Source organism: Oryza brachyantha, chromosome 1 (genome assembly GCF_000231095.2).
Source record: "Oryza brachyantha chromosome 1, ObraRS2, whole genome shotgun sequence".
Taxonomy (NCBI): Eukaryota; Viridiplantae; Streptophyta; class Magnoliopsida; order Poales; family Poaceae; genus Oryza; species Oryza brachyantha.
The window spans coordinates 21144055-21161017 of record NC_023163.2 but is presented as its reverse complement, the minus strand read 5'-3'; the positions used below and the strand labels follow the sequence as shown (position 1 = coordinate 21161017).

Here is a 16963-nt window from a genome sequence, read left to right as displayed (position 1 = left end):
CCCTAAAAATATAATTAGCATACAACGTACATAACGATTTCATCAACCACTGATTCATACCAGTAATAATACTACAAAGTACAAACACTAAAGAAAATACTGCGGAAATGTGCCAAATATTATGTTACTTGATAGTATCTGATATTATATCAAGGTGTTGGAAACTACTTAACTAATAACCACAGTACACTAGGGGTCTCATTTTTCTCACCTTGTATATAAGTTCAACTCTGCTGTACGTCGGGCGCATGTGTCCGACGCATGTACGACTGAAACAACGTCGATAGATGAACCTTGTACCATTGACGACTGAAACTCTACTAAACTAACTGACACCATCGACTAGTCGTATGATAGTTATATAACTCCATCGTGTGTATAGCATTTTCGATATAAGCTTCTGAAGAGGTATACCTTATTTTCGATATAAGCTTATGAAGAGGTATACCTTTGATTTTTTTTTTTGAACTCTGGTAGTGAAATTGTAAAACTAAACTCTCCAAAACTTCTATCCATAATTTCATATGTAAACCATCTGCCCAGCTACTGTAGGGAATTCCTTGATCAGTCCATCTAGTGATCAAATATTTAAAAATTTTAATTGTGTCAATCAAATTCGGCTTCTGCTGTTAAATGATAATCTAAAGACATATACGCAAGTTTAAAAAATCCATACACGCCCTCCGCCCTACGTCCCATGCATCGACGTGCGTTTGATACGAGAAAAAAAAATCAAGCTTTTGACATCAATAGTAAAAGTGTTCCTTGATATAGTGCCATGCGCGTTAAAGATAATGGTGTGGCAAAATCACCTTTTGCCGCTCTGGCATGGCCATTAATATTTATTTCTAAAAATAAGCTAATTGAGTTTTTCAAAATAAAAGTTTATAATCAAAATACAAAAAGTATTATTTTTTTTAAAAAAATGCTATACCGTCGAGATATGCCTCGACAAGGCACAAACCCAAACGGTGCACTCAGGTTTGTCGAAAAATGTCTTTTAGATGGGTCACCGGAGGGAAGAGTTTATCGGAAAATGTTAAAGATTAGCAAAGCCAGTTCGTAGTTTCTACTTCAAAGTTCAGACGACGATGAGCAGCAGCCATGCGCTTCCTGCGCTGTGGACGTTGCCAACTACTCCCTCCGTTTCGAAATGCAGTTACCCAGAAAGAGATTTGATCAATCCTAAGACCATGAATCTAACGGGGTGTTTTTAGCCCTCTGATGTTTGAATATTAATTTAAAGTATTAAACATAGACTAATAAAAAAACTAATTTCATAAATAAGTGGTAATCCACGAGATGAATTTTTTAAGCCTAATTAATCCATAATTAAAGCATATTTACTGTAGCATCACATAGGCTAATCATGGATTAATTAGGCTCAATAGATTCGTCTCGTGAATCAGTCCAAGATTTTAGATAAGTTTTATTAATAGTCTATATTTACTATTTATAATAAACGTCCAAACATTCGATGGGACGAGAAACTAAAAATAAGTCCCTTATCTCAAATACCACCTAAATATATATATTCTCTGTGTAGATCTGTAGTCGAAGGATAAGCAGTGGTTGCTGTCACCTCCCACGTCGCAATCTGCCTCTTTGACTCGATCAGAAACCTATCAAGGGCTTGTTTAGTTCCTAAATTTTTTTTCTAAAATCATCGTATCGAATCTTTAGACATCTAAATAAAGCATTAAATATACATGAATATTAAGACTAATTACACAGTTACGGAGGAAACTATTTGACAATTCTTTCGAGCCTAATTAGGACATGATTAGCCTAAATGCTATAGTAACCAGCATGTGCTAATGACGGATTAATTAGACTCAAAAGATTCGCCTCGCGGTTTTCAGACGGAATTTGAAATTTGTTTTTCCATTGGTGTCCGAAAACCCTCTCGACATCCAATCAAACGTTCGATATGACTGTTTAGAAAAAAATTTTACAAATTAAACAACCCCTAACTACTAGTAAAACCTTGCAGCTAATCAGGTGATCACCAAAGCGTCCAATCCTAGCCCCCTGTTTCAGCACGCCAGCTGTGGGATCGCCTTGTCCAAACCAAAACCACCAGAAACTCTAAACGTTCCCTACCAACTAGCCCTACAAGTATCATCAGTGAAAAACACAGTGCTCCTAGCTTCTACTTCCATTCCGGCAAAAACAAAAAACAAAAAACAAAACAAAACAAAAGAAAGAAGCCCTCTACACTGTGTGGATCATCCATACCATTTCCAACCCCAAAAGTGCTCACCGACCGCCACTTCTTTAATCTGCCACCATCCAGTAAATTAACAATCTTCTTCTATACATGTCGTGTTGTTTTTATAGTAGTACTAGCAGTGTGTGTGTTTTTTTTGTCCACATCTTGGTTTCTCCTCTCGTGTGACGTGAGATGTGACAATGCCAACTTTCGCCATGCCGATGAGCCGATCGATCGTCGATGAGAAAGGAAGACCTGGACCAAGTGCTGCGTGTGTTGTGGTGTGGTGGTTAAAATAATATTGTAGTAACCATTTGGACCTCTCGTCGCTCGCAAAAAAACCGAGCCAGTTCGAACCTTCCCTTCAGCGCGATGTCAGCTGCGTCGTCTGCATTGCTGACCAACCGGTGATGCGCTTTGACACGCACGGACTGCAGAATCGGTGTGAGAAAAGAAAAATATTTATCCACCCCAATCCATCATCATCATCCGTCCATATCTCCCAGCCTCCAAGTTCCAATGCGAATGCGTAATGATGTGAGCATACTTCTCGTATTGTATATAACTAGTGGCTATTGTATAATGTGAGCATACTTCTCGTATTGTATATTCGGCATGATTGTTTCCATATAATCAAGGAAAAGCGAAATTAGTTATTAACGATTTAAAAATAACTTACGAATAAAGTTTTATATACCTATTCTTAGCAATGCAAAGTATAGGCTGAGAGGTAAAATAGATGTGAAAAATCTTAAAATTGACACTAAATTAAAATTTTAAAATTTAAAATTCGGATTATAAACTCCGTGAAAAGATGGGGTGATCGACTTTATATCGTATATGATTGACATTACTCACCAGGGATGCCATGATAAATAGAAAACAAGGGCCGTGTTCGGCGGGACATGTGTAAGTTCACTTAGAGCAAGTTCAATGATATAGCCAACAACTAACTTTAATTTATCCGTAGTCAATCTAATAGATAATTCATACAATAGTTATCTACCAAATATTAGTACATGATCCCACATGTCATATACATACTCTGTGTGTTGTAGTTCATGTGCAGCTGACTATAAATTAGTAGTCCACCTTTCTTCTCTTCCCTTTTATCTTATTAAAATATGATTATAGCCGACTTATAACCTGCTATTGTACATGCTCTTATGTATAGCATGCAAAACATAGTAATAGATTAGTACATGATTAATTAATTATTAAAAAAAATATAAAATAGATTAATATGATTTTCAAAACAACTTTCCTATAGAAAATTTTTTTAAAAAAATACACCGTTTAACTGTTCGGAAAGCGTGCGCAAAAAACGAGAAAGATAAGTTACTCAGGAGGCCTCCCGAACGCGGCCCTAGGTAGCATTTCCTAAGTAGATAATGTAGTTGACTTTATGCTACATATTTGATTAGTTATTTTATTTAAATTTTTTTATGAAAATATAAAAAATAAGTTATAATTAAAATATATTTGGAATAAATTCAATCATAAAAAATAGTTATATAAATTTTTTAAATAAAGTAAATTCAAATATAAACCGAAAAAATAACGATATCACCTATTAAAATGTAGAGGGAGTAGAATGAACCCTACGGTGCACCTTGCAAGTCCTTATTTCTATAATGCTCAAACCTTAAATACCCTATATCTAACTACTGCAAATCCTCGTTTCTACCATCCTCATAAATCTACCTCCTAGTGTTTAATATGCGACGAAAGTTATGTGTGGTTTCTTGTAACCAAGAACCAAGAAACATGCTTCAGATCGGGTGCCGATATTGTAGGCATGCACGGTGTTTGAATCTTTTGCCGACCGAGTTGAAATAGTCGTAGCTTAGTCGTGGTTACTAACGCGATGGTTAAACACTTCAGAGTTCAGAGTGCCGGAGTGTGTGCAAGGCAGCCATGAAGCTTCTCCGAAACTGAGATGATGATGTTGACACGGCCATATGGTGTTCTTGCTTGCTCGATGATTGCTGTTAGAATTTTTATTTCAGATTATTTACTTTTTATCTTATTATATAAAGATTACTCTGCTCTTAACTACTCCATCCGTTTTGCAACGTAAGACTTTCTAGTATTGTCTATATTCATATGAATTCTAATAAATCTAGACACATACATAAATTATATACATTCATCGATAAACGAATTTAGACAGTACTAGAAAGACTTATAATATGAAACATATACAGTAGTAGTTACTTTCTATTTCCTTGAAAATTGTTATGATATTTTAAGGAAGACAAAATTCTTTAAAGAAAAATAAAGAACTTTGAGTTAATTGAAAAACTAAATGAATAAACTAGGAGATGCTCAATAGTATCCTTGTTGTCTAACTACGTTAGAAACTTTTTTTGCCACTTTCTTGACTCTACTTTTTAATTAGATTTATGTCGTGCCAACCCAACATAAGCCTTTATTTTTTTGCCTTTTCTATCGCATTTCTTTCTCTTACTATTGTATTTCCATTGACAAAGATCGTTTCATCCGGAACCAAATTTCCATTACGTTGTTGTTTGTAAATAAGCTAAGTAAATAGTACACGAGGGAGCTCGAGAGGACATAATTTTTCTAATATTTTTGTTAAGGGAAAGAATCCAGGGTTAGTAAAAACTAATAAATCAGGCTAATTTTTCTATTCTATAGGTTAAAATAAGAACAAAGTCTATTTTTGAAAGATATGTGAAAACTCTTTCGATTAAAAATCTATCAAAATCAATCGCTCATATTCAATGTCTATAGAAGAGGGAAACGCTTACAGAAGGAAATAAGGGGAAAAAAAGGGTACGCTGCTACTCTCTTGAGAGAGAAAAAAGATTAAGAATTCCCGAATTGATTTTGAACCCAAATATTTCACAAATCAAACATAAATGATTCCGGAACAGGCAAACACGATTTTCATTACCCATCTAAATGATTACATAACATAAAACCTTAATTAAATGCCTTTTTGTCTTTGATTTGATAACCCCACAGCATTCTCAAAGGGTTCTCAAAAATTTTGAGATAGATCTAATTAGACTCTTTTATTTTTTTCCTTAATTGTTTTAGTATTTCAACTGTAGAATATAGAGTGGATTAGTGGAAAAAAAGAAAAAAGAAAGGATAATAATTGGATAACAGAGGCTCCACCTTGTCAACGGAAAGCGAGAGAAGGTGCAAAGGCAGTTATAATTAATATTAAACTTGTACTCGTATTATAATTATGACGTCTACTAATTGAAAGTTTTGAACTTTTGAATTAGATCAATAAGATACTCCAATTAAGTACAAGGTAGATACAACTCCATGTTTCTTTAACTCCGAATTTATCAAAATTTGAAGTTAACTACCCAAAGAGTCCACATTATCTCCATTGCACGTTTTATTAAACTCAAATCTTTAATACAATACGGAATATTAGTATTTTAAGAAATAAAATTGGAACAAACGGTCTAAACAATATATGGTAAAAATGTTTGAACTATCTGCTCCGGTGCTTGACCAACAAACCTGTTTGTTGTCTCGTTTTACAGCTTCCAGGTCGGACAGGTGCCGAGAGCCGAACCCACCCAAGCCGGCAGTACACGCCTGGCAAAGCAGCAATAGCTAAATGCGGCTAACTAGCTCGCTAATCTAACGCTAATCCCAGTAGTGTGTGTGCCCATGTGCGTCAAAGAGCGGCACGGTTAGAATAAGATTGCATTGAGGGGAATATAATTAGGCCTGGTTTAGTTTCTAAAACTTTTTTCTAAAAACATCGAATCGAATTTTTGACACCTAAATAAATCATTATACATATATGAACCAAAAAACTAATTGCACAGCTACGAAAGAAATGTTAAGACGAATCTTTTGAGCCTAATTAGTCTATGATTAATCATAAGTGCTACAGTAACCAACATATGCTAATGAATGATTAATTTTTAAGCCTAATTAGTCTATGATTAACCATAAGTGCTACAGTAACCAACATATGCTAATGAAGGATTAATTAAGCTCAAAAGATTGTCTCGCAGTTTCCAATCTAAGCCGTAAAATTAGCTTTTTCATTCGTGTCTGAAAACCTCTTTCGATATTCAATCAAACATTTTACGTGACATTTCTCCCAAAAATTTTCTGAATCTAAACCCCCCTTATCATGCAACGATCTCCTGCAACCGCAACGTGATTGCGGCGCAGTTAGCTAGAGCGAGAGAGATAGAGAGAGGAAGAATCTAATCATCGATCGACACTTGAATCGGCGTATCGGTTGCATCCGCACGGCTCGGTTCGATCGGCTGCTCCTGGAACGCGTCGCGCGCTCGCGCTCGCCCGCATGCTTGCGTGCTATACCGCTGGTCCAGGTTGATCTCTCTCGCGCGCGCCCGCGCGCAACCGCCGCGGCGCCGGCGTCGTCGTCGCCGTCGTCATCGCCATCCATCACGCTCGACCGGGGCCGGGTGAAACAGAAAGCGCCCGGACACGTGCAGCACAGTACATCATGCGCTTCTCGCCGCCGCCGGCCGTTTCGAAATTTTTTGATCGGTCCATCCCTGGCCTCATGCCGCGCGCGGATAGATAGATAGGCTACGAGGTACGAACACGCTAGCCGAAAATCAACGATGGTTCTTGCACTAATTGAGATACGTTCAAAGCTGATGGATACGCATGCATGCGTTTTGATTATCTCGGAACGTGACAGTCTCACAAGCACACGCAAGTCACAGACATTAACTGCTGCGTGTGATCATCTTCTACGCCTACTAATTGGCTATACTTAGACTCCTACAGGCGCATCTGGAGCAAGAACCGAACTCCATGCACGAGTTTGAATGATTTCTCACATCGATGAAAAAAAGTCACACGCTTGCTGAAAATTTTACAGTACTTGGACTGGCTGGTAAGCGGAAAAGAACAGTGACAAATTTGCAATCAACATCTAATTAACTTCTCTTTGAAACAGCAGTCGCGACGTACATACAGGATAATGTACATGTAATAATCTCGTCGAGAAAAAAGAGAATGATGATCAGGTAATAATCAATCAAGAAACAGCCACGCAAGAACTAAAAGACTACTGGTAGTAGTGTACTAGTGTCCCGGTGAATTCACTCAACCATTCGTGGATGGATCCTCATGTCAGGCTGTGGCACAGCCCGGCCGGCTTGTCCGCGGATGTCCACATCTCCGCCGCCAGCGCGTTGGGGAAGTAGCACGCGGATAGCTCCAGGGATGACCTGTCCTGGAGCAGCGGGCCGAACCCGCCGAAGAGGTTGCCGTTGGGGAACTCGCCGGCTCCGACGAGCTCAGGCAAGAACACATCGTCGAGGGTCACGCAGCTGGGCCAGCAGTCGGCGGCGATAGGCGGTGGCGCCTGGCAGATCAACTCGGCGAGCGGCGAGTGCTGCGCGCCAGCAGCAGCTGCAGCCGCTGCCGCCGCCACGGAGTTGTAGCCCGCGAGCGTCGGTGCCTGTGGAACCTGGGACGGGGAGGGTGAGTACATGGCGGCGACGCCGAAGCTGCACGCGTCGCCGCTCGTGGTGGTGGCCACGGACGACGCGGACGCCGGCGACGGCTGCATGGACGCGCATTGGCTCTGCGGTGCGGGCGGAGTCGACACAAGCGTGACGCGCGCGCCATCGGCGCCGCCACGGTGTTGCTGTCGTTGATGGTGGTAGTGCTGCTGCTGCTGCTGCTGCTGCGGCTGCGGCTGGTGATGCATAGCCATGGCCTTCTTCTTGAGCTTGGTGTTCCAGTAGTTCTTGACGTCGTTGTCGGTCCGGCCGGGCAGCCTCGACGCGATGACGGACCACCTGCGCTCGTCCAAGTCCAACACGCACTAGCTGTTAGACACCACCCTGCAAACTAGCCTACCAAAACTACTAGCTATGACAAGTGACACCTCGTGCAGATCTGTAGCAATACCTGCTTCCGATGGAGTTGTACAAGGAAAAGATGATCCTGTCCTCCTGCTCGGTGTAGCCGCCGTGCTTGATGTCCGGGCGGAGGTAGTTGAGCCACCGCAGCCTGCAGCTCTTCCCACACCGGTTCAGCCCTGCACCAGCACAACAACGCCACACAGAAGTCAGTCAGCCTGTCAGTCACCGAGCTATAGCCAAGAGGAGAGCTCGACCGAAACCCGGCGTTCGGGCACGCCACGCGCGCACCTGCTTTCTGCGGGAGCGCGATCCAGTTGCCGCCGGTGCCGTGGCTGCGGACGTAGCTCCGCAGCAGCTCGTCCTCCTCCGGCGACCACGGGCCCCGCTTCACGCTCGCCTTGTCGCAGCACGGCGCCCTCCCCATCCTCTCGGTCGCCTGCCTCCTCCCTAGCTAGCTCCAACTCGTGCCTGGAGCACTACCTATCCTCGCGCCCGCTGGAATTCGATCGACGGAGACCGCGGCCGACCTCCCTTCCCTCTCCCTGCCACGACACGCCGGCGGAGCGTGCGCGTGGCTGCGGCTGCAACTAGCGTATCCGCTTGGAGCGGCGAGCGCGGTGTTGGGTTGGGCGTGCAGGCAGGAGGCAGCTGAGCTGAGGGCCTCAGGCTATGCTGCACCCTGGCGGTCTTTATAGGCCAGCGAGCCTGCGAGCGCTCGCCCGCTAATCAGAGACCACCACCACACTCGGTGGGTGACCCGGTGGGAGTGGGACAGCCTGCTGCCCAGGCGAGACCATCCTTGCGTACGCGCGTCTCCGCTCTCCCCGTCACGAATCGAATCGGCTCGACCGGGCCGGGCTCGTGGCGTGCCGCGGTGCTGTGTCCCCTCCCCCGCTTAAAAAAGGAGTATTTTCCTGGTGGTGTAGAGCCTCGCGCGGTTGACTAGAGACGCGACTCACGCGAGGCGAGACGTCGTCGCGGTTGCTTGCGTTTTACTTTTCGGGGGCACGGTCAAACACAGTCCCTCCCTGGTCTTTGTACCAGTGCTCGCTGCTTTGTACGAGCACGAGTATATATTTTGCTCTCCACCACCCGGCACGCGGACCAGTCCGTGAAGGTGTAGTGCGGCGCATTGACGACTGTGCGTGTGCGTTTCGTGACAGGGTGCGTTCCGATCTTCGCCGCGGATCGCTCGACGGGAACTGCATATGTAAATACTGCCTAAACTTCGCAACTCTGGACTCCTAGCTGAAGCTAGGAGGAGGAGCTAGAGATTCAGAAAAAATCGTCCATTCCTCAGCTGATGAATGTTCAGGTCGAAACCACCTCGGCCGCGTTCGAAGCGGTGATAAGTTTAACTTATCCCTCTCTCCCTCTCGTTTTTCGCGCGTACGTTTCTCGAAGTGTATTTTTGCAAAATATTTTATAGAAAAATTATTTTAAAAAATCATATTAATCTATTTTTTATTTTTTAATAATTAATAATTAATTAATCATGTACTAATCAATCACTCCGTTTTCTGTGTCATGTACCACGCCATGCCATGCTAGCTTTACCTTCTCCCCGATCGAATCCAGTCTCGAAACGTGTCGGTCTCAAGTTTCTCAACTCGATTGACAAACGCACGGAGCGCTTGCCAAACTAGCGCCCATGCAGATAAGGGCATACGGGACTAAAGAAAAGGGCATAGGGAGGGGGGCATGGCTACGAGCATTTGTTTTATCAAAGATTGCAAGAATTCTAAGCATTTTACTACCACAGGGGAGGTCAAGGGCTCTAACTCACAAGTTTGTGTGCACCCGGTACAGCCTTTCCCCTTGCGGTTGCACCGAATCCGTTTGACATCACAGCTCAGCTGCATGGACCGTCACACTTGACCTCGGCTGTGCCTTTGCTTTTTGTTGGCAAACCTTATCTGTTCATGCTGCTCTGTATTATTTGACCAATTGTGCTGTTCCGACAGCTTTCAATGGATGGACTTTGAAGAACACTAGTACCATGATGTTTTTTTTTTAAAAAAAAATGAAGCGCAACAGATTCACATGTCTCATTATATGACATCTGACTTAGTTAAATTAAGCCTGGCACATTTTGTTTGTCCTGCTGCACGTTGCAATGCAAGTGTAGACTGGTAACGGAACAGGGAAGACCGTTTTATTCACCGTTGGATTTGTAAGCTATGTGTCAACTACAAGAATGGGACAATTCCATTTTCTATTAGAAAAAATGACCTGTTCAATTGATGTGTTTTGAATGGGGGTAGGTTTGGAATATACCGTTCATTACAAGTATATTTTACTTTCCGTGGTTAATTCTTTCGGGAACATTTGTTTCCCATCGATAAAACTATAAGCAAACTACCAATAAATTGCACATACTTGTTATTTAAAGAAACAAAGCACATATGCAAAAAAATGCATAAAAACACATTTTATAGAGGATACTGAGAAAAAACTTAAGCGACGTCCTTTTCGGCAGAGGCTATTAGCCGCACGCAAACGAGAAACATAATTACCATACAATTAATTAATTAATAATTATTTAAAATTAAAATACGAATTTATTTATTTATTAGAGAATATTTTATATATAAAGTTTTCATACGAAAACACCATTTAAGTACACTCAGATGGTAGAGAAGTAGTTAAGTCCGTTAAGGCCCCGTTTAGTTCCCAAAAATTTTCGCTCAAAAACATCACATCAAATTTTTGAACACCTAAATAGAGTATTAAACATAGATAAATCGAAAAATTAATTACACAGCTATGTGAAAAATCGTGAGACGAATCTTTTGAGCCTAATTAGTACATGATTAGCCATAAGTGCTACAGTAACCAACATGCGCTAATGACGGATTAATTAGGCTCAAAATATTCGTCTCGCGGTTTCCATGCTAGCCGTAAAATTCGATATCCGGTCAAACGTCTGATATGTCACGCAAAAATTTTTATTTCCCCAACTAAACACCCCATAAATTGAAAAGGACTGGCCCCAAATTGTGTGCCAGCCCATCAGCCCATCATTAGGCACAGCCCACAAAGCCGAATCGAATCCAACTCGAATCGGCCCATGAGAAGCCTCCTGCTCCTCGGTGCCAGCCCGGCAGCGCCGCCGAGCCAGGCTGTGCACCACCCCGCCCAACCCCCCCCCCCCCCCCCACCCCCGGGCCACCTCGGCTTGATCACCACACCGCGCCTCGCCGCCGTCGGCCCGTCGCCACCTCGTCCTCCCCAACCGCCGTCCTGTTCAGGGCAACCAATCACCCTCGCCAGCACGAGCTCGACGAGCGGCACCGGGGGTGGGAAGAAGATGAGCGTGATCGACATCCTGACGCGGGTGGACGCCATCTGCCAGTAGTACGACAGGTACGACGCCGACAAGCTCAACGGCGCCGGCGCCGCCGGCGAGGACCCCTTCGCGCGCCTCTACGCCTCGGTCGACGCCGAAGTCAACGAATGCCTCGAGGTAACCGCCTCCCTCTGTCTCTCGCATTCCGCCGCCTCGGGGATTAATCAGCTCCGGTTGGGTGCTCCTCTCTGTGGTCTGATCTGATCGGGGTGCCGCCCCAGAAAGCGGATGCAGCGAAGCAGGAGAAGAACCGCGCCACGTTGGTCGCTCTGAACGCGGAGATCCGCCGCGCGAAGGCCAAGCTCCTTGAGGAGGACCTGCCCAAGCTGCAGCGGTTCGCATTGAAGAAGGTTAGTAATGCTTCTCTAGGCCTCTCTTCTCTGTTGTTCTGCATCTCTACTCGGTAGATCTGCAAGGAGGTTGGTGCAGGAGTTTGTTCCTGCTTGCATTGTGCCTTCTTAGAGTGACCTTTAGCTATCTGGGATGAGCAGCAGACTGGCGATTCTAAATATAGTACACGGCATTAACTGATGATCGCAAAAAGAAAAAAAAACTTCTATGCTAGGAGAGTGTTTCTTATGCTTTGTTTTAAGAAAATGAGGAACATACAAGTGATTTGGGCTAGACCTAGTTCATTTGCAACGCAGCAGGTAACATCGCCTCGAAACATACATTCGTTGGGCACATAAAAATTAAATTGAGGAGGTATGCAGATCCTGTTTGGAGCAGTAAACCTATATGGATTTTGTAGAGCCACTCTTATTAGAACTAGGGGATTGTCCCCTGCAGTTTTGCATGGAGCTCTAAAATTTTGTTTCTATAAATACCACTGTGTAGAAGTATATTTGAATTTCATATACAACTCTTAGCTTCTCTTTCTATAAGGTTTGGAATTCATATACAACTCTTATATTCTATTTCTATAGGTTTGGATTTCATATACAACTCTTAGCCTATATTTCCATAAGGTTTGGATTGGATTTCATATACAAATGTTGTATTCTATTTTTATGATTGAATTTCACATATAACTCTAAAATTCTATTATATAACTATAATTGTATTTTGTATATAACTATATCGGTCAATCTATACCATTGTGATCTGGACCCACCATGATCTAAAGTTAAGATCTTTTTTGTTGTTCTTAAATTAATGTGGTAATTTCTAGCTCTAGAGCAAACGTGATGACTTATTTTCGAGCTGTCTTTGTAATATAATACAATAGATAGATAGATGCCATGCGTATTATGCTTATATGTTGTTTGTAATGGCAATACAGCTTAAGAAAAATGCATGTTTCTGGTCGTGGATCTGTTGTTTTGATTTCCGATGTTGAGATATATCTGAACAGCTCTTTATGTAGAGCTTGTGGGTTCGTCTCTTGAACATCTAGGACATTTAATTTTCGAGTACACAAGCTGACTGCTGATGACACCTAATTCACCCTGTGGAAAATCCTCTAGATTCTTTGGTACCGTGTGATGTAGGCAGTGCATTATACCAAGGATATTTATATGGTATAACAATTATGTTATGTTAGAAGGAAAAAAAGGAACAAATGCATAGCATAGGTACTCTGTTGTTTATTGAGTCGGTAGGTGTTTGGACAACTTTCCTCGTCAACTGATTATGTTTTGTTTCTGTACAAACTTGAATCAAGTGGTATTCACCGGAAGGATGTTAGTCATAGCAATATCGGACAGTTAACGTCATACATGTCTTTGTTTAAAGAACTCAGACATGTATTCAAGGTTTTCCTGGTGCACGTCCAAGTTTTCTTTCAGAAATGTTTAACCCAGATGACCTATTCATTTGCTTGAATTAGTATTGCTGCAATATTTCCCTTGAAACAAAATGCTAGTTCTAAAAGTTTTCCGTGGCAGGTTAAAGGGCTTTCAAAAGAGGAACTTGCAATCCGCAGTGATCTGGTTACTGCCTTACCTGATAGGATTCAGTCAATACCAGATGGCAATGCTACATCATCAAAGAAAAATGGATTATGGGGGTCCTCTGGATCTCGTGCAGGAACAGGGATTAAGTTTGACTCAACATCGGGTTAGTAATCATCATAATATTGTCAATATTCCATCTGATTGGTGTTGTTATGTCAGCATTCTTTAGTTTTGTTACCCCTAATTAAAACAATTTACCAATTAATTTTAATTTCACATGTGATGTTGCATAATAAGAAAAGGACGATATTACTGTAATTTACCACCGTTCATTTTTTTTCCAAACATTTATTTGGCTCTTTTGTTATCAGGATCATATTTCACTGAAAATTTGACCTATCTATGACCTTTTCTAGTTATAAATAGTTGACAGCACCATCAAATTTGTCTTTTTTTTACTAGTAAAAAACTTGTTATTCTATACTCCCTCCGTCCCAAAATAAACCAATTTTTTATTTTTTACCTACAATTTTTGACTTTTCGTCTTATTCAAATTTTTTTTGCAATTGATATTTTTGTTTTTATTAGATGATAAATCAGTATTTTACGTGTGACTAATTTTTTTCTAATTTCCTAAAATTTTTTCAAATAAGACGGATGATCAAACGTTGGACACGAAAACCGGAGAATTGACTTTTTTTGGGGACAGAGGGAGTACTTCTGTTTTTTAGGAACCTATTCTGTACCTTAGTCTATGCAATAAACCCTATCTCTTACACACTTTTATCCTGGCCAGCATTATTTGAGTTGAAATTTCAAGTGCTTACTGCTTTGATTACTTATGCAGGTTACAATGCATTTCTTGTCATACTTATTTCTCATGCAGGTTATGATGTATCTGTGATTTTTTTTTTTGAGTATGTAACATGCTTTGCTTTAATACAAGTCTTTTGTGCCTGAACAGAAGTTTTGTACCTGTCGTTGCCTTCTTGTCGTGTTGAGCAGAGTGCTCTTTTTCAAATTTATTTTAATTAGCACAACTGAATGCTGTTATTTTGAGCAATTTTTAGTGGGTTACCTTTTTTTTTTCCTTACGGCATATAGATGGAGACTTCGATAGCGTGTACTTCAAAGGGACAGAGGAATCAAATCAGTTTCGCAGAGAATATGAGATGCGCAAAATGAAACAGGCATAATTTGATATATCGAACACTTTATTCTTTTATTTTGTTTCATCCTTGATTTTCATACAATGTCAAGTTAACTCTATTTTGCAGGATGAAGGTTTGGATATTATTGGTGAAGGGTTAGAAACTCTGAAGAACATGGCCTCTGATATGAATGAGGTATGAGCTTACCTACTGTGCTTCTTTTCAGTTTCATACCAAGCCCTGCCTAATGGATTAAATATTTCAATTTCTATCTGATCAGGAATTAGACAGACAAGTTCCATTAATGGATGAAATAGAAACGAAGGTGGGGTATTTAACTCTGATTAGTTTTCTCATTGGTGATTATCTTGGATGTTCAGTTTGTATATAATAAAGATGAATGCAGGCCGATAGAGCAAATGCAGACCTTAAGAATACTAACGTCAGATTGAAGGAGACGGTTCTTCAGGTAATGGCTAATTCTTCTTAAGTGCTTTAAAACCAATTATTGCTGATCGCCGGAGCTAAATAATAAATTACCTTTTCTTTGTTCCCTTTACTCGTATTATCAGCTGAGGTCCAGTCGCAATTTCTGTATTGATATTGTCTTGCTCTGCATCATTCTTGGAATTGCTGCATACCTTTACAAGTAAGTCCCATTTTCTCTACTAATAGCTATTTCTTTTTTACACTGCCCCGTGGTTCGTTTTCCTTGCAATCGAACCACCTTCAAAGATAATTGGACATCTTTGGGAATGCTATCTGTTCTGAAAAGCACCATGGTTAGATTTTGAGGCACTTGTAGGTTCTTGCCAATGATTAAAAGGGAAACTGTTCCTATGAAACACTCCAACCTTTTTTCAATGTACTCTCTCTCTATTTTAATAAATGATACCATTGACTTTTTGTTACATGTTTAACTGTTTATTTTATTCAAAAAAAAAATAATTATGATTTATTTTATTGTGGTTGGATCTCTCTATATATATTAAGCATAACTTACATTTTTGCATAAACGAACGGTCAACCGTGTAGTAAAAAGTCAATGATATCATATACTAAAATATGAAGTACTAGTAGTGATATATTTGTGTACCGTATGCTTGGTAATTATAGATAAATTCTTTTGCCATGACATAGAACTTAAACATTATCTTTGTTTTTTTTTTGTTGCAGCGTGCTAAAAAAACAGTGAATAGGGGTTTGGAAGCGCTATCTATTCTTCCATTGTTCAATTATATAAGTTCTTCCTTCGATGCTATGGTGTGTGCATAATCTCTTTCTTCCATTGTCTTGTTCATCACTGGAGTGCCAATTGAGTTATAATGTGAAGTGGAACCTTGATTACGTGCACTGAAGTAGTGGACATTGTGTGTATACGTAACGAGTCGCTTTCGATGTATATATTTGACTCTCAATTAGCTTGTAACTTTAAAGATGATTGACATGAGATTACATAAGAGTTTATTCTGTAAACTTTTACGAGAGATAAGGAAACCTGCTCATGTATATTCTTTGGAGCTTGTTGTGCTCAATTCAAGCAGTTCAGTGCACGGAAGGTTTTTACGAGAAATGCCTCTTATTTATTTTTTATGTTTCTAATCTATCACATCAACAAAACCAAGAACATAGTAAATCATACATTCGTTGTCCAGAATTGTCGTTGCCACATTAATGACTGAAGTGTAAATTTTGCAGAATATTTCTATAGCCATTTGTACTGTTGGACCATCTGATACTCCATACCGGTACTACGTAAAATTAAACCTGTTCTTCATAGTACAGCACTCTTACCATTCCACAAAACATGCCTATTTGGCTGTTTGGCTGCCTGCCTCAGGTTTTTTTTTTCAGCCTATAGGAAATGAGAAAATGAATCTACAAGCGTGCTTTTTCGGCTTCTAACGTCGGAATCTTGGCGTCCTCCAAAAACGACCATGACCCTCCCGCCAAACCCTATCTCCATTCTCCAGGCTTCTCGCCTGAAACCGCCACGTCCCCAACCCGTAAACAGTAGTACTCCGTAGCTGCTAAACCCACGAGAAATAGTCTTTTCATTATTAAAACCCAACCACATCGCTCAAAAATCATCGGTTCCATTAAAAAAACAGAAAAGGGAATAAAGTGGTTTGTTAAAATAAGGCTTATTTAGTTGTCAGAAACTTTTTTTTCAAAAACATCACATCGAATCTTTAGACATTTAAACAAAACATTAAATATATAAATATTAAAACTAATTATATAGTTATGAGAAAATCATGAAACGAATCTTTTAAGTCTAATTAGTACATGATTAGTCATAAGTGCTACAGTAACTAATATGTGCTACTGATAGATTAATTAGACTCAAAAGATTTATCCTACGGTTTTTAGGCGAAATCTGAAATTTTGTTAATTAGAGTACATTTAATACTTCAAATGTGTGATCGTATCAACGTTACCTCCCTCACAAAAGTTTTTTGGAACTAGATGCAGCCCAAACAGTTTATTTTCTCTGTGTG

The 16963-nt window shown here is 40.7% G+C and overlaps 1 protein-coding gene and 1 pseudogene across 1 annotated transcript; one reads left to right on the top strand and one right to left on the bottom strand.

Moving 5' to 3' along the window:
* Positions 1-7098: 7098 nt before the first annotated feature.
* On the bottom strand, positions 7099-8712 carry LOC102699742 (transcription repressor MYB6-like). The gene is made up of 3 exons (XM_006646149.3): positions 8356-8712; positions 8114-8243; positions 7099-8001 (listed from the first exon to the last, which is right to left on the bottom strand). Exons 1-3 carry the CDS (start codon positions 8489-8491, stop codon positions 7323-7325), a joined length of 945 nt encoding a protein of 314 aa, XP_006646212.1. The 5' UTR covers positions 8492-8712; the 3' UTR covers positions 7099-7322.
* Positions 8713-11248: 2536 nt separating this feature from the next.
* On the top strand, positions 11249-16026 carry LOC102711385 (annotated as a pseudogene).
* The last annotated feature ends 937 nt before the right edge of the window (positions 16027-16963 follow it).